This window comes from Salmo trutta, chromosome 10, assembly GCF_901001165.1.
Source record: "Salmo trutta chromosome 10, fSalTru1.1, whole genome shotgun sequence".
In the NCBI taxonomy this organism is placed as follows: Eukaryota; Metazoa; Chordata; class Actinopteri; order Salmoniformes; family Salmonidae; genus Salmo; species Salmo trutta.
In genome coordinates, this window is record NC_042966.1 from 7,955,339 (window position 1) to 7,983,200 (window position 27,862).

Below are 27,862 nucleotides of genomic sequence, written 5' to 3' on the forward strand. Positions count from 1 at the left end.
TCCACCTGACAGGTGGGCATATCAAGAAGCTAATTAAACAGCGTGATCATTAAAGGTGCACCTTGTGCCGGGGCCAATAAAAGGCCACTAAAATGTACAGTTTTGTCACAACGCGATGTCTCAAGTTGAGGGAGCGTGCAATTGGCATGCTAACTGCAGGAATGTCCACCAGATAATTCAAAGTTAATTTCCCTACCCTAAACTGCCTCCGTTGTTTTAGATAATTTCGCAGTACGTCCAACTGGCCCCAGAACCGCAGACCAGTCCAGGACCTCCACATCCGGCTTTTTCACCTGCAGAATCGTGTGTGGGTACTTCTGTCTAATTTTCCATTGTGGGGAAAAACCTCATTCTGATTGGCTGGGCCTGGCTGCCAAGTGAGTACGCCTTTGCCCTCCGAGGCCCACCCATAGCTGCACCCTTGCACAGTCATGATGTGAAATCCATAAATTAGGGCCTAATGAATTTATTTAGATTGACTGATTTCCTTATGAACTGTCTCAGTAAAATCTTTGCAGGTTGCATTTATATTATTGTTCAGTATACATTTACCCCATATGCCTACATTCCAACCAGCAATATTAATCTTACAACGAATCCTGCATGACACCTAATTAGATGTGTATAATACAAGCAGCATGCACAAACACATTTCCACTTTAGTCATTTAGCAGATGCTGTTTTCCATCAATTAGTCAGTTGATTCAACTAAGGTACGTAAAGACATCCAAACACCCAATACATTTTTGGTCTTTTTATTCAACTCATTGTCTTTTAATCTTTCAAGTAAAACGATGTAGAATTACAAGGGAAAAGAGGAATGTAACAAATGAAAGACATCAAGATAACAAAATAAGACCATTACCATATTCCACCCACCCATTCACTCAAAACAGCACCCTGCCCAAAAATAGCTTTTCCAAATGCAAGTCCTCAAGTAAATTGACAATATATAGAGCCACCTGGAACTGTACCAGTGTTTTATTCACATGTTTTGTCCAAGTACTTACATGAGAGGAGCAATGAAGAAATGACAAAAGTAAAAAATAATGATATAGAATTTGATAGCACTGATGCGTAGGGTGCGTTACTTGTGATTTACAGAAGGTGGGTTTTTTTTAATACTAATGACAACACCCCAACGTCAGGTACTTGACAAGGCAAACTGGGATCTCCGTCCACCTGCTCGGCCTAACAGGCACTCATTTCATTCCCAAAGATTCAATACCCTTTTAGATCAACTTCACGACGTTGACCATAATGTCTGACTGACTTTGGAAAGGTGAGGAGAATTAAATCAAAGTTCTGCTCCTGTTTCTGCATTGCCAGTAAGCAAAAATAAGTACTATCTTCAAGATACATAAGAGAGACAGACATATTTAGAGCTTGAGAGATGCATTGTGTGAGGTACCAGGAACATAGTAGTATTTTGATTGAAATGTATGTAAAAGAAATACTACACAACGATGCACTCAAATTATGCTGAGGACAACATGTCTGATGTGCAAATAAAAAAATGCAGGCTGGATTTAAAAAGATGGGCAGAAAAATCACAAGATAGGGAGGCCCAAGCAAAGACCAACTCCAGCATAGTGCAGCAAAGATCACATTTACAGATCTGCTCTCTTCCTAATTCCCTGGAAGAAACCATAAAATATCCATCACTTATCAACTGACTGAAAACAGAAAACAGTTGACAATATGTCCAGAACCCAACTGTCTAAAACCTTCATCTGACGATACAACGGTCACTCAAAAGCTTATTTTGAATCAATAACCCTGGCAGCGAATAAACTCTGTATATAGGGCACAATTTAAACCTCTCTCGGACACATACATCTCTTAGTATTCCAGTCTTTTTAAATGTTTTACAGTACATAGCGTGAACTAACAATTTACTCACTCGCAACAAAGTCTCCGCAGTCAAGCCACTGTCTGTATGAAGTGACACCTTCAGGACTACCAACACCTCACCTCTGGAATGGCACTACCATGGTGCCACCTTTCTCTTTGCAGACAGTCTGGCATCCCTGAGCCTTTCCCCCAGTTGATGATGGCTGAACTGGAGAGGAGACCAGCTTTAATGTGGGTTGGGGGGAGAGGGGCCCAAGAGGGAAAGAGGTCACTGACCTGCACAACACTCATTGTTCTGCTCTGGTCTGTCAGTGTAGACAAAGCAGCAACTTTAGAGGTCATTTCCCCTCTGTTACAACCTACCCCTCTATTTTTCCAGTCAGAATCCCTCACTCCTCATCTCTAGTCCTCTCATCATGTCTTGTTGTGTTGGGCAGAGGAGGAGCGGGTGTTAGCGGCTGGTGTGCGGGCCTGAGCCGCTGCCATAGCCGCCACGCTGCGCAGCACCCTGTCCGGGGTGCCCTCTCCCGAGCCGGCGTTCCCTTCCTGGGAAAGCCTCTCCCGCTTCTGGGCGTGCCTCTCCTTTCTTTCCTTCCGGGTCTCCCTCCCCCGGCCCTCTCCTTCCTTCCTGTGGCTGCGCCTCCTGCGCCTCCTGCCCCTCTCGGTGCTGCGTTCACGTTCACTGCCGGAGGAGGGTGCTCGTGAGTGGTTGCGCCCGGTGCTCTGGGAGCTGAGGCTACTGCTGCTGCTCTGGCTCCTGCTGCTGCCGCCACCATCGCTACTCATGCTGCTGCATGCACTGTGGCCCCTGGACGAGCGCGTCTCCCGCTCACCCTCCTCCTTTCCCTCGGAGGGCTTCTTTTTTTCCTTCTCCTTCTCCTCCTTTTTGCTCCCCCTCTTGCGGTTCGTCTCCAGGGCCGGGACGAGGGCACCAGGGCACTGGCGGGTGGAGCGTGCGGCGGTGCGGCTTGACTGGGTTGGGGTTGTTGTCTTGCTGCTTCCTACTTTGTTGTTGCAGTTGGTTTGCGGAGTGGCTGGTGCACTTTTAGGTTTGGACTTCTGGTTCTTGTCAGAGGAAGCAGGAGAAGTGGCATTCTGCCCACTGGTCTTAGCCGCAGGGTCTTTCCTGCTGCCAGGGGTGTCAATCCTGCCTCGCATGGCAAGGAGTTTGGCTGCAGCGTTCAGGGCTGAACACCTCTTCCCTAGGACCTCCGGCTGGCTAGTGCTACAGGGCACGCTGTTGGACTGGGGTTCTCTCTCTGGGGTGGGCTGAGGAACAGAGGATTTCCGGGTGACTCTCACAGAGGATGTCTGGCTGCCAGACCCCCCAGTACCGGTGTTGTTGGACACAGTCCTGCCCTCCCGTTCAGAGCTCCTGGCGGGTCTTCCAATCCGCCCGTTGCTCTCGCCGTCCCCCTCGGTCTCCTGTCGGCTCTGGGCTGAGCGGGTGAGGAGGCGCTCCTTCCTGGTTTCAGAGGTGTCAGAGTCTGAAGAGGAGGACCTGGACTGCCTCCTCTGAGTAGCACTGGTGAAATCTTTCTCTGTCTTTCTTTCTCCCTTCTCTGGGTCAGAGCAAACCTCCCCTCGCAACCTCTTGGCAGGTGCCCTCTTCTCTGCACCCTTCCTGTGTTGGGCTGACCGTGTGGAACACACCGAGGAGGGAGAGGAGGAGCGCACAGACTCCTGACTGCTCTGGCGACTGAGAGGCCTCTTGTTGCTGGTCGCCCTGTCGTCACCGACGCTCTCCTCTACCTCCTGTTTATCAGTCTCTTCTGGCCGAGGAGCCACTGGGGCCTCTGGGACAGTGTCTTTGGCTCCAGGAGAATTCTCCACTTTCCTCTTTTTCGGTTGAGAGTCACTAATCTCCTCTTCTCCATCCTCTTCTACCTCCATGTCTGTTATCTTCTCTGAGTCTCTGTTATGGGTAGTCTCCACTGGAGCAGGCTCCAAAGCCTGGTTCTCGGTGGTGGTAGTGGCTGCTGTAACAGTGGTGGCAGTTCTGGTTGTGGCTGCTGTGGGGATGGTGTTGGGAATTGGAACAGAGGTTGTGGTGATCGTGGTAGGGACTGGTGTGGGGGTTGGTGTGACGGTTGTTACAGTTGTGGTAGGGTCTGGTGTAGCAGTTGATGTGATGCTTGGCGTAGGTCCTGGTGTGGGGGTTGTGATTTTGGTAGAAGTTGGTATGGAGGTTGTGGCAGGAGCTGCTGTGGCGGCTGTGGTTGGGGATGGTGTAACGGTGGTGACAATTCTGGGTGGGGCTGGTGTGGAAATTGTGGTTAGATTTGCGATTGAGGTCGTGGCGGGTTTACTAAGTGTTGGTAGATTGGTTGTGACAACTGTGGTAGGGACCGGAGTAAGGGTTGGTTTGACATTTGTGAATGTTGGTGTGGGGGTGCTGGTTGGAGTAGAGGCTGATGTGGTAATTTTGGGGATTTGGGCTAGAGCTGGAGTAGGGATAGTGATTTGGGCGAGGGGAGGGGTGGAAATCTTGTTGGGGGTAGGGGTGAAGATTTGTGTGGTAGTTGTTGTGGAGATTGATGGAGAAGTAGAGACTGACTGTGAAGTGGTGACTCTAGGTCTTGAAGTGAGGAATTGGGCCAGTGTTGAGGTGAGGACTGCGGTTGGAATTCGGATGGGACCAGGGGTTGACCTTGAGGCATGACCAAAGGTCATCCTCGATGTGGATACTGTATGTGAGCTTGGGGTGGAAACTGTGGGTGAGCTTGAGGCAGGAACAGAGGTTGAGTTTAAGGCGGGGACTGTGGGTGAGCTTGTGGAGGGGACTGCAACTGGAACAGAGGTGGAAATGGTGGATGAGCTTGAGGCAGGGACATCGGTTGAGTTTGAGGTGGAGACAGAGATTGGAATTGAGGTGGGAACTTGAGTTCGGCTTGGCGCAGGAATAGCAGTTGGGGTTGTGGTAGGGAACTCAGTCTTAGTGTCTGCTTTTAATGTTGCGGTGGAGTCCTCAGCTTTGGTAGACGGAGAGGCTTGGCTGGTGCAGACAGCAGAGGTGGCCACAGTTTGAGGCTTAGTGGGGGCAGACGGGGCTAGTGGCTCTGTGTCTGCAGCAGCAGTGTCAGACAGGGAACCAGCTTGGCTGGTGGTGCTGGCAGTGGGGGTGTTTGAGTTCTTTCCTGCACCCACTGCATTCGTTACAGCAGTCGAGTTCTTGCGGGGACGACCTCTCTTGCGTTTTGGGGAGAAGGGGGGGCTCCCTTCCTCACTTGGTAAGCTAGGGTGGGGAGGGGATAGATGCTCTGGCTGGGGTTCCACCACCCTGAGGGGAGTCTTGGGGGGTCGGCCCCTCTTTCGTTTCAACGGCGGGGTCGAGTTAGCAACATTAGTGCCCGAGGATGCGTTGCCTTCTTTTCCTGGCTGAGTGTCCAGTTTCCTGTGGTAGTTCCCCCCTCTCCCTCGGCCCAGACCCTGCTCTCCTAACTGCGCCGCCACGCGAGACTCACTCTCAAGCCGCCGCCGCACCGGCAGGTTCCTCAGCACCGGCATGTCAGGGGAGTGGTGGGGTGGGGAGTAAGGAGGGTAGCTTCTGGCAGGATGGATGTGTCTTAAAGGGGATTCTTGGTCCTCTGGGAGGTTGGTGATCTTTGAGGAGTATTTTGAAGCAGTCCCTTTCTCTTTCTCTTTGGGGGACTGGTTGGTTTTGTCAGGGGCCTGGGATGTAGCGTCTCTGCTTGGCACGTCTGAGCCTCGGCCCGACTCCGCGTGCTCCGTCTCCTCTGATGAGCCTCCTCCCGTTCCGCTGCCTCTCCTCCTCTTCCTGGGCTCCTTGTCCTCCACCACTGTCACCAGGCGACCAGGGAGCTTCCGCAGGACCTTGGCCGACGGGGAATGTTCCGGGAGGCCTAGCAGGACCTCCCCGTCGGCGGACTGGCGCTTGCGTGGCGACCGGGAGAGAGAGCACACCAAGGGGGGAGACAGGGACTTCTGGTCCCTGCTGTCATAATCCCTGGCCTGGGTAGAGTATGACTGGTGGTCCATCGGACCCATGGAATCCGAGGAGACACACACTCCCTGCTCACTCCTGGGTGACTTGGTGTCTGAGTCCCCTGGTTGTGTCAGTGGTTTCCCAGCTGGAGGACTGGTGGCAGTGGAAGGCACTGAGCCGAATATGAGACTGGAGTCTCTAGAAGGAGAGGCCGGGGTTGTCGCTGCAGGTTTGGCAGATTCCTGGAGCCTTGATGAGGTGGTGTGGGCCCTTGGGTGCTCTGTGCGAGCCGGGGTGGTGGTGTCTTTGGCCCCCCCTCGTCCTCTCAGAGCAGAGCGGAGTCTTTCAGGCACTTCTCTGGGGGTGGGGGTGTCGGGCTCTGGCGAAGTGGGCGGTGGGGAGGCCGTGGTCCCTCGGAGCCTGCCGCTGGTCCTGGTGGAGGGGGCGCCTTTCTCTTTGTGTTTGCGTGGGCGGCGGCCCGACCCGGGAGTCGAGGGCTCCTCTGCTGGCTGTGATGAGAAGTCCTCGTCGTCGTTGTCTGAGGAGCCTGCTTGCAGCTTCAGGCCTTCCTCCTTTGCCTGGTCAAGCCCCTTCCTGGCAGCCTCCACCTGCTCCTGTAAACACAGAGTAGAGAGATGGGCAGTCGCTAGTGCTTTTTACTTTAACTCAGGTCTGTAATAGGGTGAACGAATTAAACATGGACACATGTCAAGCTTTCTTAAATGCAATGAGAAATAGCAATCTTACCTCGGCTTGCTTTAATTCCTCCTTGCACACATCCTCCAATGAATCCTCTAGGAAGTTCATAGCATAGCGTTCTATAGGTGTTAGCTGAGACATGGGGGGAAAAAGGCAGGCGGTCAGATTTGCTCCACATTGTCAAATAACAGATGGGATAGGGCAAAAACAGGGATATTGAGCAACAATCACCTGCTCCACAAGAGCTGCTATCTCCTGCTCAGCCTTGGAGAGCTCCTCTTCTTCTGGGTCCCTCCCTTCACCAGCCTCGTCCAATGGGATGGCCTCGTTGAACTCTGCCAGTTCAGCTACCTGCTCTGCTTTGGCTTGGGAGGCGGCCACTATGTCCTCCTCATCCTCGGCACGACACAGGGCCTGTGGCAAAGAGAGAAAATGAGTTTATGGGAACAGTGCCACCTGGAGTAAGACTGATGTTTGCTGACTTAAATAACACAATCATTTGACCTCTAATAATCAAGTTTATTCATTATATTTTTTAAAGCTTGTTTGTATGGAGTCAGTGCTGATCCAAACACTCAGGTGCTAGTCTCTGGGTCTCTTCCAGACTCCTGCTGCTGTATGTTGTGGTATAAACAGGCGTCTATGGTCTGAGAGACACCTGCTCTGAACACACCAGTAAACCTCCTATACATCCTGTTATTGCCAGTGTGTTGGTTGTGTCTGACCTGCTCCAGGATGGTGGTGCTCTGTTTGTTGACAGTCTCCTCTTCCTCAGGCTGGGGCACAGAGAGCTCCACGATCAGCTCCTTCTTCTCCCCCTCCGTCACATCAAATAGTTCCCTGATGGTTTGCTGAGAGGAGAGAGAGAGGAGCGTAGTTCGTTTTTTGAACTGCCCTCAAGTCAGAGCGAATCTACGACGTCAAAGAGTAGTGTCAGTGGAGACGTACCTGTCGGAAGAAAGCAGTGGTGAAGTTGCCTCCTTCGATCGCCATGTCTCCCAGCATCCTCTTCTGGTTGGCCTTCTTCAGGATGTTCTCCTCCACCGTGCGCTCACTGATCAGCCTGGAAGGGGGTGGGGGGGGGGAGAATAGTCACACCAGACGTTCAACACATTGTCGTACCTTCGGAGTCGAAGTACGCGGACAGCTCATGCTGTTTCTGGAGACTTTCAGGGGAGGGTTTCAGCTGGGCACCTGTAGATGTGGACGTCGCGGGTCTGTCCGATGCGGTGGCAGCGGTCCTGGGCCTGGGCGTCCATGGTGGGGTTCCAGTCACTGTCGTAGAACACCACTGTGTCGGCGCCCGTGAGGTTCACCCCCACGCCGCCGCTACGCGTGGACAGGATGAAGCAGAAGATGCGGCGGTCCGCGTTGAAGCGATCCATCAGGGACTGAGAGGGAGAGAAAGATGGACACAAGAGAAAACAAATGTTTTTGGTTTTCAACCAACAGTCGGAATCCTTTAGCAGTTTCAGCACAGTGTTGAACTCCAGGTCAATTCCATTCAACTCAAGAAACCAAATAGCCGGAAAATTCCTTTGAAATGGAACTGACTCCAACTGACTGAGTTGCTGAAGACCAACACAACAACAGAATCCCATAGAGCTCAGGAGTCACAGCGCCACTCACCTGTCTCTGCTCCACGCGGGTGCTGCCGTCCAGGCGAAGGTAGATGTGCCCATGGTAGCCAAGAAACTGCTCCAGCACGTCCAGCATGCGGGTCATCTGGGTGAAGATGAGCACGCGGTGTTGGCCCTCCTTCAGCCATCGCAGCAGAGTGTGGAGCGTCTGCAGCTTACCTGCACACACACACACACACACACACACACACACACACACACACACACACACACACACACACACACACACACACACCACAGTGTTATCGTTCAAAGGCTGTATTGAGTTAAAAGCACTTTTTTCCCCCTCAGACAAATGCCTCAATGTCTTCAACTGAAAGACACGCTGCTCTGGGGAACTGAACCCAGAGACACAGAACCTGAGCCTGACCCAGTGAACCCAGAGAGACTGTGTCCCCAGAGAGACTGTGTCCCGTTCCGACTCATCATCACTGAAGTAACAACAGTTGTTCTTAGCACAGTGGCTTTTCGTGTCACGGCGTGTGCAAACACACAGCCAAACTGATGGGAGGTGTCAGAGTTCAAATTCCTCGACGAATGCCAAGCTAAAACAAGACAAGTTTCCTAAAAGACTCTGCATGGTCAATCCAATGTCTGCAATGGCCGGACCGCATTTGCTGCAATGCGGCCCCCGCAGAAGTCAGCGCATTCATACATCTTGCGATTCCGCGAGCTTTCATACGCATCCAATAAATTGGTCTGCACCGCACCACTCGTAGTTATTCAGTTCTAACAACTTCTAAATGTTATGCAGCGAAAAATCAAACATACTGAACAAAAATATAAAAAGCAACAATTTCAAAGATTTTAACTGAGTTAAAGAAAAATCTGTCATTAGGCCCTAATCTATGGATTTTACATGACTGGGCAGGGGTGCAGCCATGGGTGGGCCTGGGAGGGCATAGGCCCCCCTCAGACAATCCCACAGGTGAAAAAGACAGATGGAGGTCCTGGGCTGGCTTGGTTACAACTCTGATGGATATTCCTGCAGTCAGCGTGCCAATTGCACGATCCCCAAAAACTTTAGACATCTGTGCCAATGTGTTTTTATGACAAAACTACACATTTTAAAGTGGCCTTTTATTGTCCCCAGCACAAGGTGCACCTGTGTAATGACCATGCTGTTTAATTAGCTTCTTGATATGCCACACCTGTCAGGTGGATGGATTATCTTGGCAAAGGAGAAATGCTCACTCACAGAGATATAAACAAATTTGTGCACAAAATTTGAGAGAAATTTTCAGGGATTTTTTTTTAAATTTCAGCTCATGAAACATGGGACCAAAAACTTCACAGTTAAAATGTTTTCCAGTGTATACCCAAATCGGATTTTAGTAACCACATTGAGGGCTTGTTACTATACATCAAATCACCATGACAGACCACCTTGATAGATCAGATTTGTTGAATGTGCGCCAATCAAGCGTCTTTCTACCCCACGGTCTGCATTCCAGCGACCTTTTTACCACATCTATCCCCATTATCTCCCAATCTCTTTCCAGGAGTTCAAACTAATTTTCCTGCCTTGGAAATCCCTACACGAGGTATCATAAAGACATGTTTATTTGTGAACTTGTTCTGATAGCCTTTCATCAAAGTTCTCCATGTTTGTTGTCAAGGAAGTGAGTTTGCGTTTACACAGGATGTACCAGCCTCACCTATTGTTCTAAGCTGACATGTGGAATTGTTTTAAGATGGATCATTTGGCCATTTGATTTCGAATTTTAAGACCCTTTTAGGTATCCACAAAAAAATAGAAAACAATTATTTAATAACATTTTAAATTTGCGCTTTACTACTATAACCCATAGAAAAACACATTCATAAATGGCAAAAAAAGGCAGGTAAAAAAAATTCATAAGGAATAAGGTTTTGAAGTGTCTGTCTGATATCTAGTAGATATGAGAAAGCTCAGGAAATATATAAATATTATTTTGTAACACATTTTGAACCCCTTTAGGGTAGGCACAAAACTACCTCCACACTTGCATGAATTTTTTTAACCTGTAACGGTTACCTTTAGAAAAGTCCCGTGACAATTGTGGGGGGGGGTCATAGAGCATAACGGAGAACACCATCGAGTTCCACAGTGGGATCACATTAGTTTGTAAACCAAACGGTTCGGATGCGTCAAAACACAAGTTGGCATATCAACGGTACCGACTTCAGACGAGTCCCCTTTCACTTGAGACCACCATCGTGTTTGTGAGAGTCTCCCCTTTCCATAGAGTGGTCATTTTTTTACTTTTATATTTTTTTTAGATTGACACACCAGTGCGTCAATCGACTCTAGGGTGTTAAGTCCTATAGAACAAACAAGTACGACTGAGGAGTGGGGACTCACCGCAGTCGTACTGGATCAGCCTCAGGTCAGGGAAGTGGGTCCTCATGTTGCACTGGATGCGGTGCAGACTGCGTGTGAGCGGGGCCACCTGGGAGGAGAGCAGCGAGGTGAACACGGCCTGCTTGTGGCTCAGAGATGGAGGGGGGTGGCAGCTGTGCATGGTGATGGTCGGAGCCTCCACCGGTGGGATCACAAACGTAAACCTGGAGGAGAAAAATCAGGTAGGCATCACAAGAAAAATGAACAGAAAGTGTTTGAAAACAGACACACCGGATTTAACTAATGAAGGGCTTGGTGATTTTTTTTTATTTTTAAAATCAGGTGTTAGTGAAGGGCTAGAACAAAAATCTAGACTGTCTCGTGGTTCCAGACAGTGGAAAGCAGCAGCCAGTGTGTTACCTTTCTATCACATCTTTGAGCAGCTGCAGCCTGTCCTCAGTGGTGTGGATGGCCTCCCTCAGGGCGCGGCTTTGGTCCCAGTAGTCCACGGTGCTGTGGGACTGGGCGAATAAGCAGGCTGTGTGGCCCGAGCGGCCCCACTGACCCAGGGCCCTGGGGGCCGGAGCAGGGCAGGAGCCCGGGAGGAAGGTGAGGAAGTCCAGCACCTCATGGCCGTAAACGGGCTTGGCGCTGCAGTGCAGGTCATTGATCCGGATGATTTGGGCCAGGCGGCTGTCTCGCTGCTTCTTGAGGCTGTCTGCCAGCCATGACTGACCGGGAGGAAAGGGAGTTGATAAGACAGCAACAAAGAGAACTGAAAACAAGCTTGTTCTTTTTTTGAACCTCCTATTTTGGACTCAATGTGTCAATCTATGGCTCATACATGAATAATAAACCATCTGCAGTCCTCTCCCAGCAGCAAAAGGCACAGAATCGTTACAATTTTACTTGGCATAATTTAGTGCATGATAGACATGCTCGTTCATGTCATGTAGTGAGTGTGCGCGCTGAAATGAGTGGGATTGCCTTGTTACATGGACTTAACATTAGTTATTTTGATCACAACAAAAACGCAATGATCAAATCCATGTTTCATAATAATAAAACATTTAAAATTAGATCTATTAGACCTCGGAAGTAGTTTAATTTCTCTTTCAATTGGCTACATTTATCTGGAAACCAAGCAGAAAATGATGTGCGCTACTGATGGTAATGTAGCCAGACAATTGTCAAACTATCAGAAACACTGTATCTCCTAAATGCTGTCGCTGGTGTATTTTGTTTGAATTTTGGAATATATTGCGGGAATCACAGGCACGAATACAACTCTCGAGAAATGTATACTGCAAATTTCACCTGCTTAAAAAAAATTGTTTTATCAACCATCCAAATCAAATAATTCCATGCCATCTGTCCTTGTAAACATGCAGACAGGTATTCCATGATATGTAACAATCCAACACTGCAGTTGATTTCCAGCGATCATAATTTAGCACGTAAGCAAATGCAATATATCAATTATTACACGACATTGAAGGAGTAGGACATTTGATGCAAACATAAGTAGGCTATAACTTTCCATAGCATGAAATTACATCCTCACAACTGCTTTCTTGCCATACTAGTCTGTACAACAAGGAATTAGCCACAACCAAACTTTGAGGGAAATTGGGCGAGTTAGTTTTACATGGCCCAGTGGCAGCACCAGGCCATGCAAAACTAACTCGCCCAATGTTGATTGGCAGGTGGAATGATGTCCAATGAGGTTGCAAGGTTAAAGTGGTTGGCGGGATCAGATCGGCACAGCATTGTCAAAAAATATACAAAAAAGTTATGAAGTCTCTTTAAAGGAACATGACAGGGGTCAGTTTAAGAATTATGCTGTGGACTGATATAACTCAAAAAGGTACTACTGTGGGATAGGCTAGAAAATATGACAACCTCATTACTTCCTACATGGTGATTTAAATAAGAAACAAGGGGAAAAAAAGAGATTTGTAAAAAACAGATGTAGTGGAAGTACCATGTAAAAGGGGGAGCGAGGATGTGGGCGAGGTTGTGCCCGAGGTCGAGGAGGGACAAATCCACCAACATGGGACCCTGATTTAGGAACGGCTGATTTAGTGTCGCTGCTCTCCTCACGCGTTGACAAAGAATTCAGACGAGCTAGAGAGGAGAAGTGACTTGTTCAATACAGGGATTGTAAATACAGAAACATTTTTCAAATAATTTGCATTCATCAACTCACCTTTCTGTTCTGTGCTGGTTTCTGCTGGCCCTTTCACTACCTTCAGCACTGGGTGAGGGGGCTCAGGCTGACTGGGGGCTGGGGTAGGGTTTTGAAGGAGGGCAGGAGTAGGGGTTCGAGGAGGGGCTGGGATAGGGATTCGAGGAGGGGCTGGGATAGGGATACGAGGAGGGGCTGGGGTAGAGGTTCTAATTGTGACTGACGTAGGGGTTCTCGGGGGGGCCAGGGTGTATTGAGCAGTGGCGGGTCCGGGGTGGCAATGTGCAAGGGGGGATCTCAGAGCAATGTTGGTATTGGCATGGTGGTGTATGGAGGGTGATGCCTGGGGGGCTATGCGGGGAGAAGGGGGCACTGCCAGGGTGGGTACAGCTCCTCCTTCCTTGCTTGACTGGCGTACCATGATCTTCACAATCCCAGAGTTGGTCACCATGGAGGAGGGCACTGGAGAGGAAAGACGATTAAGAACATGACCATCCATGAACCGCTTAAACAACGAGTCCAGGGTGAAAGACAGCTAACCAGAGAAGAGAAGATCAGATTAGGGACCGTAGTCTTGAAGGGGGACACTGCTGTACCTTGAGAAGCGTTGAGAGGAAGCTGGATTTCCGAGGGTGCGGGAGAGGGGGTGGCAGCATGGGTGTTGGCTGAACTGAACACTGCTACCTGGGCTGGCTGGCTGATGAGGTGGTGCTGCCCTCCGCTGGTCACCAGATGCATGAAGTTACCTGCGGAGCCCACAGTAAGAACCCATTTAGACACTCCTGTCAGCGCAGTATAGGATAGATACTGTACCACTAAATTTAATAACACACCAAGATGACTGCCTATATCAACACATTCTAGAGTTATGATATGGGCCACATATACACATATATATATATATACACACACACTGCTCAAAAAAACAAAGGGAACACTAAAATAACACATCCTAGATCTGAATGAATGAAATAATCTTATTAAAATAATTTTTTCTTTACATAGTTGAATGTGCTGACAGCAAAATCACACAAAAATAATCAATGGAAATCCAATTTATCAACCCATGGAAGTCTGGATTTGGAGACACACTCAAAATTAAAGTGGAAAACCACACTACAGGCTGATCCAACTTTGATGTAATGTCCTTAAAACAAGTCAAAATGAGGCTCAGTAGTGTGTGTGGCCTCCACGTGCCTGTATGACCTCCCTACAACACCTGGGCATGCTCCTGATGAGGTGGCGGATGGTCTCCTGAGGGATCTCCTCCCAGACCTGGACTAAAGCATCCGCCAACTCCTGGACAGTCTGTGGTGCAACGTGGCGTTGGTGAATGGAGCGAGACATGATGTCCCAGATGTGCTCAATTGGATTCAGGTCTGGGGAACGGGCGGGCCAGTCCATAGCATCAATGCCTTCCTCTTGCAGGAACTGCTGACACACTCCAGCCACATGAGGTCTAGCATTGTCTTGCATTAGGAGGAACCCAGGGCCAACCGCAACAGCATATGGTCTCACAAGGGGTCTGAGGATCTCATCTCTGTACCTAATAGCAGTCAGCCTACCTCTGGCGAGCACATGGAGGGCTGTGCGGCCCCCCAAAGAAATGCCACCCCACACCATGACTGACCCACCGCCAAACCGGTCATGCTGGAGGATGTTGCAGGCAGCAGAACGTTCTCCACGGCGTCTCCAGACTCTGTCACCTCTGTCACGTGCTCAGTGTGAACCTGCTTTCATCTGTGAAGAGCACAGGGCGCCAGTGGCGAATTTGCCAATCTTGGTGTTCTCTGGCAAATGCCAAACGTCCTGCACGGTGTTGGGCTGTAAGCACAACCCCCATCTGTGGACTTCGGGCCCTCATACCACCCTCATGGAGTCTGTTTCTGACCGTTTGAGCAGACACATGCACATTTGTGGCTTGCTGGAGGTCATTTTGCAGGGCTCTGGCAGTGCTCCTCCTGCTCCTCCTTGCACAAAGGCGGAGGTAGCGGTCCTGCTGCTGGGTTGTTGCCCTCCTACGGCCTCCTCCACGTCTCCTGATGTACTGGCCTGTCTCCTGGTAGCGCCTCCATGCTCTGGACACTACGCTGACAGACACAGCAAACCTTCTTGCCACAGCTCGCATTGATGTGCCATCCTGGAAGAGCTGCACTACCTGAGCCACTTGTGTGGGTTGTAGACTCCGTCGCATGCTACCACTAGAGTGAAAGCACCGCCAGCATTCAAAAGTGACCAAAACATCAGCCAGGAAGCATAGGAACTGAGAAGTGGTCTGTGGTCACCACTTGCAGAACCACTCCTTTATTGGGGGTGTCTTGCTAATTGCCTATAATTTCCACCTGTTGTCTATTCCATTTGCACAACAGCATGTGAAATTTATTGTCAATCAGTGTTGCTTCCTAAGTGGACAGTTTGATTTCACAGAAGTGTGATTGACTTGGGAGTTACATTGTGTTGTTTAAGTGTTCCCTTTATTTTTTTATATATACTGCTCTATGATACTTTAGTTACTGTTAGGATCTGAGTGGACCTTGTACTGGGCGTGGAGGGGCCACAGGGACCTGGTGGAGCTGGGTTCCAGACAGGGTGAGCTTGTTGCCCTGCAGCTGGAAGGTAACAGGCTTACTGCCCTGGCACGACGACACAGGACGCCCAGCCAACGAGGCCAGGTGGGCGATACTCACTACCTCCCCAGCTGAGATGGAGAAAGAGAGAGTCATTAAAGAAATGTTGACAAGGGTCATTTCACCAGTAGGAATAATAAAACAATTTAAAAAGGTAATTCAGTGCATTTTCAGTTTGTCCTTATGCACACTTCACGCACATTGGTTGCCCGATAGAGTGTTTGAGAGAATGGCAGGTACTCACAGGGAAGTCGGGCCTGCATGTCTGGGCTGAGCAGAACCCGTTGGGTCATAACGTTGCTGGCAGGAGGGGTGGAATGGGTGGCGGGGTTGCAGGACGCGGTGGGCGAGCGCACAGCCAGGACTGGCATTGGGGAGCCAGACCTCACGACAGTTCCCACCGCACAGGGGCCGCTGGGGTGCCCAGGCGGGCGTGAAGGGGAAGTGGGTGCCACTGAATACACCGCTGAGGGTTCATGGAAACAAGGGAAGAGAAGACAGGATTACTTTAGATTTGGGTTGTGTAGAATAGAATAGTTTGTTTGGCTGTGTAGAGGTTTCCACAAGAAACGTTGAACGGAATGCATGTTAAAATCAGACGGTAAGGAAGAAAAAAACTTGGATCATGTTGATCTTTTCCATGTCAAATCAGCAACTATTCATGTATTATTTACTTCTAAATCCATGCTATTTAGTACTAACCTTGTTGGACTAGAGGTGAAGGGGTGAGGGTTGGGGTCACATCCTGGATGAGACGGGGCCTTGGGGCCTGAGCAGCAGGGGTGACCGGGCAGGTGAGCCGAGGGTTGTTCACCACCAGCACCGTGCAACCATCAGCCTTAGGTAAGGGCTGGAACATCCTGTTGACCTTCATACGAACAGGTTTGGGGCGGGGAGGAGGGTCGGGGGACTCCATGACTTCCTGGATCAGCTGGCGGCTGACCTTCCGTCGGGGCAGAAACACGTCGGCCTTGTACCTGGACACGCTGCCCTCTAGACCCACCAGGTCAAACAAAGACAGATCACCGCGCTGAGGGACAGAGGAGTGGAGGGGTTCGGTTATGGAGGTTTAGATACGTATAAATACATTACAACGGAACGATTTGATTAGTGTAATGTTAGCTAGCTACATAGTTGTCTTTGTATCATAGATAAAAGTGTCGTACAGAGTAGCTATCGAGGTTAGCTAGCCAGCTAAATTTTCAAACAAAGTCAACAACGCAGCCACTGCTAGCTAGCCAACTCTACCAGCGAGCAGTACTGTATCATTTTAGTCAACAAGATTTTTGCAACGTAAGCTTAACTTTCTGAACATTCGAGATGTGTAGTCCACTTGTGTAGCTAGCAGGACTGACTTTGTGTTAGCTAGCCAACGTTTAATCACTTCTGCGTTATGAAAGGTACTAGACACAGACACGAATGATCCATTGGTAGTTTGTTGTAACCAAGTATTGGTGCTAACCGTGTGTTATTGGATGCTAGCATGCTAGTTCGCTACGCCGTCATAGGATACGGTGCACTGGAAGAAGCTGGAAGAATACTGTACCAAGTTATCTAGCTGAATAAACTAAGTTTGAGCCTATTCCTGGTAACATTGAACCACTGTAGTTTACATCAATTACAATTTCTAAAGTGGAAGTTGGAAAGTTTTATTTGAGTGTCATTGAGTGTTCATTCCAATCTCCTTTGCATTAGCGTAGCCTCTCCTGTAGCTTGTCAACCATGTGTCTGCCTATCCCTGTTCTCTCCTCTCTGCACAGGCCACACAAACACTTCACACCGCGTGGCCGATGCCACTCTAACCTGGTGGTCCCAGCGCGCACGACCCACGTGGAGTTCCAGGTCTCCGGCAGCCTCTGGAACTGCCGGTCTGCGGCCAACAAGGCAGAGTTCATCTCAGCCTATGCTACCCTCCAGTCCCTCAACTTCTTGGCGCTGACGGAAACATGGATTACCACAGAAAACACTGCTACTCCTACTGCTCTCTCCTCGTCTGACCACGTGTTCTCGCATACCCCGAGAGCATCTGGTCAGCGGGGTGGTGGCACTGGAATCCTCATCTCTCCCAAGTGGACATTCTCTCTTTCTCCCCTGACCCATCTGTCTATCTCCTCATTTGAATTCCATGCTGTCACAGTCACTAGCCCATTCAAGCTTAACATCCTTATCATTTATCGCCCTCCAGGTTCCCTTGGAGAGTTCATCAATGACGCCTTGATAAGTTCCTTTCCTGAGGATGGCTCACCCCTCACAGTTCTGGGTGACTTTAACCTCCCTACGTCTACCTTTGACTCATTTCTCTCTGCCTCCTTCTTTCCACTCCTCTCCTCTTTTGACCTCACCCTCTCACTGTCCCCCCCTACTCACAAGGCAGGCAATATGCTTGACCTCATCTTTACTAGATGCTGTTCTTCTACTAATCTCACTGCAACTCCCCTCCAAGTCTCCGACCACTACCTTGTATCCTTTTCACTCTCGCTCTCCTCCAACACTACTCACTCTGCCCCTACTCAGATGGTATTGCGCCGTCGCAACCTTTGCTCTCTCTCTCCCGCTACTCTCTCCTCTTCCATCCTATCATCTCTTCCCTCTGCTCAAACCTTCTCCAACCTATCTCCTGATTCTGCCTCCTCAACCCTCCTCTCCTCCCTTTCTGCATCCTTTGACTCTCTATGTCCCCTATCCTCCCGTCCGGCTCGGTCCTCCCCTCCTGCTCCGTGGCTTGACGACTCATTGCGAGCTCACAGAACAGGACTCCGGGCAGCCGAGCGGAAATGGAGGTAAACTAGACTCCCGCGGACCTGGCATCTTTTCACTCCCTCCTCTCTACATTTTCTTCCTCTGTTTCTGCTGCTAAAGCCACTTTCTACCACTCTAAATTCCAAGCATCTGCCTTTAACCCTAGGAAGCTCTTTGCCACCTTCTCCTCCCTCCTGAATCCTCCTCCCCCTCTGCGGATGACTTCGTCAACCATTTTGAAAAGAAGGTTGACGACATTCGATCCTCGTTTGTTACCCTATGCTTTGACCTCTTTCTCCCCTCTCTCTCCAGATGAAATCTTGCGACTTGTGACGGCCGGCCGCCCAACAACCTGCCCCCTTGACCCTATCCCCTCCTCTCTTCTCCAGACCATTTCCGGAGACCTTCTCCCCTACCTCACCTCGCTCATCAACTCATCCTTGACCGCTGGCTATGTCCCTTCCGTCTTCAAGAGAGCGAGAGTTGCACCCCTTCTCAAAAAACCTACATTCGATCCCTCCGATGTCAACAACTACAGACCAGTATCCCTTCTTTCTTTTCTCTCCAAAACTCTTGAGCGTGCTGTCCTTGGCCAGCTCTCTTGCCATCTCTCTCAGAATGACCTTCTTGATCCTAATCAGTCAGGTTTCAAGACTGGTCATTCAACTGAGACCGCTCTTCTCTGTGTCACGGAGGCTCTCCGCACTGCTAAAGCTAACTCTCTCTCCTCTGCTCTCATCCTTCTAGACCTATCTGCTGCCTTTGATACTGTGAACCATCAGATCCTCCTCCCCATCCTCTCCGAGTTGGGCATCTCCGGCGCGGCTCACTCTTGGATTGCGTCCTACCTGACAGGTCGCTCCTACCAGGTGGCGTGGCGAGAATCCGTCTCCGCACCACGTGCTCTCACCACCGGTGTCCCACAGGGCTCAGTTCTCGGCCCTCTCCTATTCTCGCTATACACCAAGTCACTTGGCTCTGTCATATCCTCACATGGTCTCTCCTATCATTGCTACGCAGACAACACAATTAATCTTCTCCTTTCCCCCTTCTGATAACCAGGTGGCGAATCGCATCTCTGCATGTCTGGCAGACATATCAGTGTGGATGACGGATCACCACCTCAAGCTGAACCTCGGCAAGACGGAGCTGCTCTTCCTCCCGGGGAAGGACTGCCCGTTCCATGATCTCGCCATCATGGTTGACAACTCCATTGTGTCCTCCTCCCAGAGTGCTAAGAGCCTGGGCGTGACCCTGGACAACACCCTGTCATTCTCAGCTAACATCAAGGCGGTGACCCGATCCTGTAGGTTCATGCTCTACAACATTCGCAGAGCACGACCCTGCCTTACACAGGAAGCGGCACAGGTCCTAATCCAGGCACTTGTCATCTCCCGTCTGGATTACTGCAACTTGCTGCTGGCGGGGCTCCTTGCCTGTGCCATTAAACCCTTACAACTCATCCAGAACGCCGCAGCCCGTCCGGTGTTCAACCTTCCAAGTTCTCGCACGGCACCCTGCTCCTCCGCACACTCCACTGGCTTCCAGTTGAAGCTCGCATCTGCTACAAGACCATGGTGCTTGCCTACGGAGCTGTGAGGGGAACGGCACCTACGTACCTTCAGGCTCTGATCAGTCCCTACACCCAAAGAAGGGCACTGCGTTCATCCACCTCTGGCCTGCTCGCCTCCCTACCTCTGCGGAAGCACAGTTCCCACTCAGCCCAGTCAAAACTGTTCGCTGCTCTGGCACCCCAATGGTGGAACAAGCTCCCTCACGACGCCAGGACAGCGGAGTCAATCACCACCTTCCGGAGACACCTGAAACCCCACCTCTTTAAGGAATACCTGGGATAGGATAAAGTAATCCTTCTACCCCCCCCCCCCAAAAAAAAGATATAGGATATCCACTGGATATCATAAGGTGAATGCACCAACTTGTAAGTCGCTCTGGATAAGAGCGTCTGCTAAATGACGTAAATGTAAAAAAATGCATTTTATATGCATCTAAATGTTTATGTGCGTACACACACACGCTAACCTTGAATGGGGAGATCTCCAGGGCTCTCTGTACCAGGGAGGCCGTGTGGAAGACAATGGGCTTGGTGATGAAGGGGGAGTGGATGGGCCGCGGGTCAAACAGGTTGGGGTGGTTACACACTTTACGGAGCTGCATCAAGATGTTGATCACAGACATGAAGTGACCGCTGGCCAGCGTTTCCCGGGTGCTAAGAGAGCGAGCGATAGAAAGGGAGAGAAATACAGTGAGATGACAAAAAAAAAGGCGATTCCTATACAATGCTAACTAGTAGATGATCTAAGCAACAGTAGCTGTTTAAAGTACAACATCATAGATGTAAAAACATTCTGGGAAATGTTAGAAATAGGACTATACAGGTCATTAGCTAATTACTGGCAGATTATCAAACCAATGAGCCCTCCTGCAATGCATTAATTTGCTTCCAGTAACAGTAACCCTTGTCCAGTAACCCTTGTCCAGTAACCCTTGTCTATAGATACTTACGAGGCCTGTGCCATGAAGTCATCGTAGAGGAAGCGCTGTCTCTTGGACAGACGGCAGCGCACCACATGCTCATATTTCTTAGGCATCTGCTTCTCCACATCCACCTTGATTCTCCTCAACAGAAACGGCCTGAGCACCTGGAAGGGAAAAACAGAAAGTGGTGATATGGTGGGTTAGGGAACAGAATGTCTTTCAAAACATTTCCAATGAACACAAACATCTAAAACAGTTCATGGTAGTAAATAGTATATTCTTATTTAACAGATAATCTGAACCCTTCGAAATATTGAGACCAATCCACCCCCCTTGACCAACTGCGTGTTCCTCCATCTACAGCAGCCTGAGTTCTTACCTTATGTAACCTCTTGACCAGACCCTCATTGTACTCCTGACTGCCCTCAATCATGCCGGTGAGGGGGTTGGAGAACCACTCCTTAAACTCTCGGTGAGACTGGAAGACATGGGGCATGAGGAAGTGCATCAGGGACCACAGCTCCATCAGGCTGTTCTGCAGCGGGGTGCCCGTCAAGAGCAGGCGCCTCTGACTGGGGCCAGGGGGAAAAAAAACATAGAAGACGTTATAATGACCAGAGGTAGTGACTAAAGATTTTTATATTCTACTGGACAAAGAACTTTCATCTTTTGTTGTCATAATTTTGACTGATATTGGTAAAGGAAGAATGCAGAGAAATGGAAGCACTTGTCTGAAGGTTTTTAGAAAACGCTATAAGAATCCTTTGTGTTATTATTATTATTTATTCATTCATAAATTAGGATTATGATGTTCAACGGCAACAGTTATACTGGCCATCTATAACCATCTCCTCCCTCCTCCCTTAGTGCAGACCTGTTGAAGTTGAGCAGGCTCTGCCAGCGCTGGGACTTGAAGTTCTTGATGTTCTGGGCCTCGTCCAGGATGAGGTAGCGCCAGGACTTGCGACGGAAGGCCTGGTGGTCCTGCAGCACCAGCTTGTAGGAGGTGATGCACACGTGGAAGGCATTGGGCTTAGTCCAACCCTGAAAAAAATAAGACGTTTTTATTAGCTTATCGAAAGGGTCTGGAACTTGAATTGATCCACTTCAGCGGGCCAGGGCTTTTATCCACTTCAGTATGCAAGGCTGACTTTTTGTTCAGTTGGAATGAAACAGGGAGCACCAGAAAGGAGATGAGGCAGCGCCAGTGAAGATTATTTTGGAACCCGCAAGGGAAAAGGTAAAGAGGTTGCCAAAGAAATACCTGGAGGCAGGAGTTTAAGGCAGACAATTAAAAAAATTAAAATAATAATCATCGGCAAAGGGTGAAACAAGATGGAGAGGACTGCCCAGAATAGAGTGTGCTGGAGAGGGGTCATCGTGAGGAGCGATAGGCCCGAGTTAGTAAGTGCCAGTGAAGATTTGTATCCATTTACGAGGAGATTTGGTGATTGTTTACCTGTCTCTTGAGTTTCCTCTCCTTCTGACTGCCGTAATAAGTGAGGATTTTGAATCCAGGACACCAGCGCTTCAGCTCCATCTCCCAATTCAGCATCACACTGGTTGGCACGATAATAAGATGGGGCCCCCAGTTACCTGAACAACCAACTTGATTTAGTATCCGATATATAGGTTGTGTACATCTCTTCTATTGTCCTGGTAAAACGTTAGTGTATGAATGACTCAATGTCTTACCCTTCTCACAGGCGAGGTGAGCTAGCAAGGCGATCGTCTGGATGGTCTTCCCCAGGCCCATCTCGTCAGCCAGGATGCCATTGAGCTTCTTCTCGTACATGGTGACCAGCCAGTCCAGGCCGATGTGCTGGTACTCACGCAGCTGGCCCACCAGCAAGAACGGAATGGGAGTCTTAACCTATTGACGAAGAACAAACAATAAAGCAAAAACAGGTTTTTAGAAATGTTAGCAAAAGTATAAAAAAAATGGAAATATCACATTTACATAAGTATTCAGACCCTTTACTCAGTACTTTGTTGAAGCACCTTTGGCAGCGATTACAGCCTCGAGTCTTCTTGGGATTGACGCTACATTCTTCTCTGCAGATACTCTCAAAGCTCTGTCAGGTAAGATGGGGAGCATCGCTGCACAGCTATTTTCAGGTCTCTCCAGAGATGTTAGATCGGGTTCAAGTCCGGGCTCTGGCTCGGCCACTCAAGGATATTCAGAGACTTGTCCCAAAGCCACTCCTACATTGTCTTGGCTGTATGCTTAGGGTCATTGTCCTGTTGGAAGATGAACCGTCACCCCCAGTCTGAGGTCCTGAGCACTCTGGAGCAGGTTTTCATCAAGGATTGCTCTGTACCTCGCTCATATTTCCCCTCGATCCTGACTAGTCTCCCAGTCCCTCCCGCTGAAAAACATCCTCACAGCATGATGCTGCCACGCACCATGCTTCACCATAGGGATGGTGCGAGGTTTCCTCCAAACATGATGCTTGGCATTCAGGCCAAAGAGTTTAATCTTGGTTTCATCTGATCAGAGAATCTTGTTTCTCATAGTCTGAGAGTCCTTTAACTCCAAGTGGGCTGTCATGTGCCTTTTACTGAGGAGTGGCTTCCTTCTGGCCACTCTACCATAAAGGCCTGATTGATGGAGTGCTGCAGAGATGGTTGTCCTTCTGGAGGGTTCTGCCATCTCCACAGAGGAACTCTTGTGCTCTGTCAGAGAGACCATCAGGTTCTTGGTCACCCCCCTGACCAAGGACCTTCTCCCCTGATTGCTCAGTTTGGCTGGGCGGCCAGCTCTAGGAAGAGTCTTGGTGGTTCCAAACGTCTTCCATTTAAGAATGATGGAGGCCACTGTGTTCTTTTTGGTACCCTTACCCAGATCTGTGCCTCGACACAATACTGTCTTGGAGCTCTACAGACAATTCCTTCGACCTCATGGCTTGGTTTTTGCTCCGACATGCACTGTCATCTGTGGGACCTTATATAGACAGGTGTGTGCCTTTCCAAGTCATGTCCAATCAATTGAATTTACCAATCATGTTGTATTAACATCTCAAGGATGATCAATGGAAACAGGATGCACCGGAGCTAAATTTTGAGTGTCATAGAAAAGGATCTGAATACTTACTTACGTAAATAAGGTATTTCTGTTTAGAATGTTTTATTAATTTGCAATTTTTTTTTATATGGAACCAACTCCATATTAACGCCCATGATTTTGGAATGAGATGTTCGACAAGCAGGTGTCCACATACTTTTGGTCATGTAGTGTATTTTGCTATTGGAGGGCAGGCTTATTGTAATGGCTAGAACGGAATGAATGGAACAATATTAACCTTTCCCTTAAGTCAACTACAAACTAATAGCAAAGTATCCTTGTTTGATCATCTGGCCAGTGTTGTAGGGCATGGGTTACCCACCTTGGTTGTGGCAAGGGTGTAGCCTTTGGGTTGCAGGCTCTCTGCAGTAGCAGCAATGTGGCTGATCTCCTTCTTGGGCCGCGGGCCGGTTGGGAGAGGGGGACTGTGGTCCCCCTCCTTCAGCAGGATCTCCATCCCCTCGTCGCACTCATCTTCATCATTGTCCTCTTCATCATTGTCAATGACCTCTTCCTCATCACTGTCCTTATTATCTGGTGAGTGATTAGGTGAGAAGAGGGGTAATGCAGTGAGCATGGTATAAAATCAGGACAAATGCACTAGCTTGAAAGTCAAATCTATAAGGTAAAAGCCCTTTGGTTTGTAGGTCCATCTACAGTATCAATTCAATCTGAACGCTCAGTGTGAGGCTTCGTAGAGTTTTCGCTAGGTTAGAGAGCAAAGATGTTCTATTTTGTTACAGTGGGCAGTACCTGAGGTGGTGATGTTGCTTTCCATGTCACTTTCGTCTTCCTCGCTCTCCTCTCCCTCGTCTACAGAATTTTCAGACTCCTCGGAGCTGGCAGGAGAGGCGGATGCCGAGGGCTCCTCGAAATCAGAGGCATACGCTCCTTTGTACTTCTCCAGCAGCTCCTCCACAGTCATGTCACCTGGGAGGGGAATTGGAAGAAAATGAAGTTTAGAATGGTCTTGAATAATGGACGTCATGGCAACAGTAAGGAATAGGAAAGTGACTGGTGGAGCTTGTAATGACAATAGCTTAAAGACAACTAGATAGCACATTGGACTCAACATCTGTGCAGCAGATACAGCTGTTGTACTATTTGAGTAGTGTGGGTTACCTTCTTTGGCCAAGTCATCCAGCTCGCCTGCATGATCTGCTTCCCCCTCCACCACCTCTTGGGCTGCGATGGTGTCCTCCTCATCTTCAGCTGAGCACCACAGACAGGGACAAATAATTACACAATACTCACAGCCAAGTCAATATATTGACAAGTGAGCTATTTTACATGCATATAACATTCACTGCAATTAGATAACAAGGCCTCACTTACCATCCTCTTCGTTGGCTGTGAACTCTGCGTCTTCGTCCACTATTGTGGACGAATTGTCTGAGCACTCTTCTTCCGAGTCCTGTGGAAGGAACAAAGTCAGTCTCCACCAAATAACATTTACAACATTTTAAAGTATGATCAATTAGGTTAATGTGCACCAGCTTATACAAAGGAAGGGCATGGTAGTGCAGTATGCATGTGTTTGAGTGAGGGGCTCTGCCCAATCTCCTGTGTCAGTGGTACCCACCTGTGAAAGGGGCCGTTTGAGGGTGCTGAGAAGCTCTGCCAGGGACATGGTCCCCTCCTGTCTCAGCAGCTCAATCTCCCTCCTCTGGGTCTCAGGGTCATTGCCATCCTGTTCCTCCTCCACGTCGATGGTCTCCTCATCATCCTCCTCCTCCTCACCACCACACGGAGGCTCAAAGTCTCTGTCTGCAGACGGAACGAAGGAAGGGAGGAACGTTAAACCTTGTCTCCAATTGGCCAGTCTGTTAAGGCACCTGGGCTAGAAACTGTGCAGGACACCGCATCAGACTTATCTGAACAGTCTCCAATCTCTGGCAAAGCTTTCGCTTCCATTATGCTAACTACTAAGTCACATCTGATGACTGGAATGTCACTGCACTTCAGAGATGCAATAATTGCATTGTTTCTAGTCAGAAATTGAAGGCAGGAAATGACTGTCCTTTTGCCTTGGGCAATTCCACCATAACGGAATTATGCTGAGAATCAGTTTTGCACTTTAACCCATAAGAGCCTAAGCCCTGTCTAAACCGGGGTGGGTTCTACTGCGCTACAGTGCTGTGAAAAAGTATTTTCCCCCTTTATAATTTGCTCTACTTCTGCATATTTTTTTAAAATACTGAATGTTATCAGATCTTCAACCAAAACCTAATATTAGATAAAGGGCAACCAGAGTGAACAAATAACACAACAATTACATACTTATTTAATGTATTTAATAAACAATTATGCAACACCATATGCCCGTGTGAAAAAGTAATTGCCCCCTTACACTCAATAACTAGTTAATAACTGGTTATGCCACCTGCAATGACTCCAACCAAATGCTTCCTGTAGTTGTTGATCAGTCTCTCACTTCGCTGTGGAGGAATTTTGACCCACTCTTCCATGCAGAATTGCTTTAACTCAGTGACATTTGGGAGTTTTCAAGCATGATCTGCTTGTTTCAAGTCCTGCCACAACATCTCAATTGGGATTAGGTCTGGACCAAAACTTCCAATTTGTTGCTTTTTAACCATTTTCATGTAGACTTGATTGTGTATTTTGGATCATTGTCAGACAGAGCTTGAGAGGATCTGCAGAGAAGAATGGGAAAATCTCCCCAAATACAGATGTACCAAGCTTGTAGCAGCATACCCAAGGAGACTCAAGGCTGTAATTGCTGCTAAAGGAGCTTCAACAAAGTACTGAGTAAAGGGTCTGAATACTTATGTAAATGTGATATTTCAGTCATTTTTTTATACTTTTGCAAACATTTCTAAAAACCTGTTTTTGCTTTGTAATTATGTGGTATTGTGTGTAGATTGATGAGGGATCCATTTTAGAATAAGGCTGTGACGTAACAAAATGTGGAAAATTCAAGATGTCTGAATACTTTCCGATTGCACTGTACGTGTTCGTGAGTCTCCACTTTCCACAGAGGGGTCATATTAGTGTGTAGCCCAAACTGTTCGGATGCTACAGGCAGAAGTTGGCAGATCGGCTGTACCGACTTCAGACGAATCCCAATACGCTTGTGGGGGGTCGTAGAGCAAAACGGAGGCAACCGTCATGTGCGGTGGATCGAGACGCATCCAATGCAAAACAAATATATTTCTAGCTTAAAACGGACGGATTTTTTTTTTTTAGATGGGGATATTTTTTTTTAATGCTAATTATATTTCCGCGGCGGCGGGGGTTGCTGGACTGTCGTCACAGAGTCTGACAGTTGCTAATGGAGACTGAACAGAGGCACACTGAAGAGTAGTAGTGTTCACCTTAGCAACTGAATCTTACAGAAGATGCTTTGAGGTCAACAATAGCAATTCATTGCATTTTAAAACAGTGCTTTTCACAACGTCTCAAAGCAACACATCCAGCACCAACGTGTAGCACCAACAGGTGACACGCAGAAGGCATTTTTCACCAGGATGCACAACACACAGTACATCAGCTGAAGTAAGAGCAGTGGCTACAACAGCCTCCTTATGTTGTAAATTATTCAGGCTCTCTGGTTATACCGGTGGAGGCTGCTGAGGGGGGAACGGCTCATAATAATGTCCGGAATTGAGTTAGTCGAATGATATCAAACACATGGTTTCCAGGTGTTTGATACCATTCCATTCACTCCATTCCAGCCATTATTATGAGCCGTCCTCCCCTCAGCAGCCTCCACCGGTATAACTAGAGAGACTGAACGGTGGCAATCTGGATACTCAAGAAACAATTAGTAAAGAAACAGTTCTCACCATCTTCATCCACAACAAGTGGAAGACATTTTTTGGGTGGTGAGGGTGCAGGTTCACTGTTCCCAGCCGGTGCCGTTTCCAGGGCCTGACTGAGGAGGTCAGAGTATTTCTCTGTCTGGCCCACGATGAAGTCCAGCTGGAGGTCCAGAGCCTTCTTCCTCTTCTCCTCTAACCGGGACTGTTGCTTGTACTGTACCACCTTCTCAACACTGCTCCAGAAGGTCCGGACCTCCTTGGCTATGTTGGAGGCGACTCGTCTGATTTTGGCGTGCTCGTCCCTCTTGGCCTTCTCCTCCTTCTGCCGCAGCTCCTCGTGATGTCGCATCACCATCCGCACCACCTGAAGAAACATGCATATCTAATTGAGTTCTTTTGAACTTGTTGGACGTAACCTGAAATCATGGCAGTGGTTAAGCAAACAATAGGTAATACCAATCTCTCTGCAATATGGATGCCACTTTGGAGGGATGCCAAGTGGTG

The 27,862-nt window shown here is 48.8% G+C and overlaps 1 protein-coding gene across 2 annotated transcripts in view; it reads right to left on the bottom strand.

The window, feature by feature from the left end:
• Positions 1 to 739: 739 nt before the first annotated feature.
• LOC115201029 (helicase SRCAP) overlaps positions 740 to 27,862 on the bottom strand; it is a 35,343-nt gene continuing 8,220 nt past the window's right edge. For both annotated transcript variants that reach the window (XM_029764231.1, XM_029764230.1), the window contains 27 exons: positions 27,383 to 27,722; positions 25,159 to 25,343; positions 24,912 to 24,990; positions 24,699 to 24,788; positions 24,330 to 24,506; positions 23,899 to 24,110; positions 22,208 to 22,385; positions 21,972 to 22,108; positions 21,387 to 21,556; positions 20,892 to 21,084; positions 20,540 to 20,676; positions 20,057 to 20,243; positions 15,980 to 16,307; positions 15,522 to 15,743; positions 15,184 to 15,348; positions 13,247 to 13,396; positions 12,672 to 13,112; positions 12,447 to 12,589; positions 10,883 to 11,193; positions 10,484 to 10,686; positions 8,129 to 8,298; positions 7,694 to 7,890; positions 7,448 to 7,562; positions 7,225 to 7,350; positions 6,731 to 6,913; positions 6,548 to 6,631; positions 740 to 6,414 (listed from right to left, as the gene is read on the bottom strand). In XM_029764231.1, coding sequence (XP_029620091.1) covers positions 2,269 to 6,414; positions 6,548 to 6,631; positions 6,731 to 6,913; positions 7,225 to 7,350; positions 7,448 to 7,562; positions 7,694 to 7,890; positions 8,129 to 8,298; positions 10,484 to 10,686; positions 10,883 to 11,193; positions 12,447 to 12,589; positions 12,672 to 13,112; positions 13,247 to 13,396; positions 15,184 to 15,348; positions 15,522 to 15,743; positions 15,980 to 16,307; positions 20,057 to 20,243; positions 20,540 to 20,676; positions 20,892 to 21,084; positions 21,387 to 21,556; positions 21,972 to 22,108; positions 22,208 to 22,385; positions 23,899 to 24,110; positions 24,330 to 24,506; positions 24,699 to 24,788; positions 24,912 to 24,990; positions 25,159 to 25,343; positions 27,383 to 27,722 — 9,069 coding nt within the window. In that variant the 3' untranslated portion in view covers positions 740 to 2,268. The remainder of the gene's footprint in view (positions 6,415 to 6,547; positions 6,632 to 6,730; positions 6,914 to 7,224; positions 7,351 to 7,447; positions 7,563 to 7,693; positions 7,891 to 8,128; positions 8,299 to 10,483; positions 10,687 to 10,882; positions 11,194 to 12,446; positions 12,590 to 12,671; positions 13,113 to 13,246; positions 13,397 to 15,183; positions 15,349 to 15,521; positions 15,744 to 15,979; positions 16,308 to 20,056; positions 20,244 to 20,539; positions 20,677 to 20,891; positions 21,085 to 21,386; positions 21,557 to 21,971; positions 22,109 to 22,207; positions 22,386 to 23,898; positions 24,111 to 24,329; positions 24,507 to 24,698; positions 24,789 to 24,911; positions 24,991 to 25,158; positions 25,344 to 27,382; positions 27,723 to 27,862) is intronic.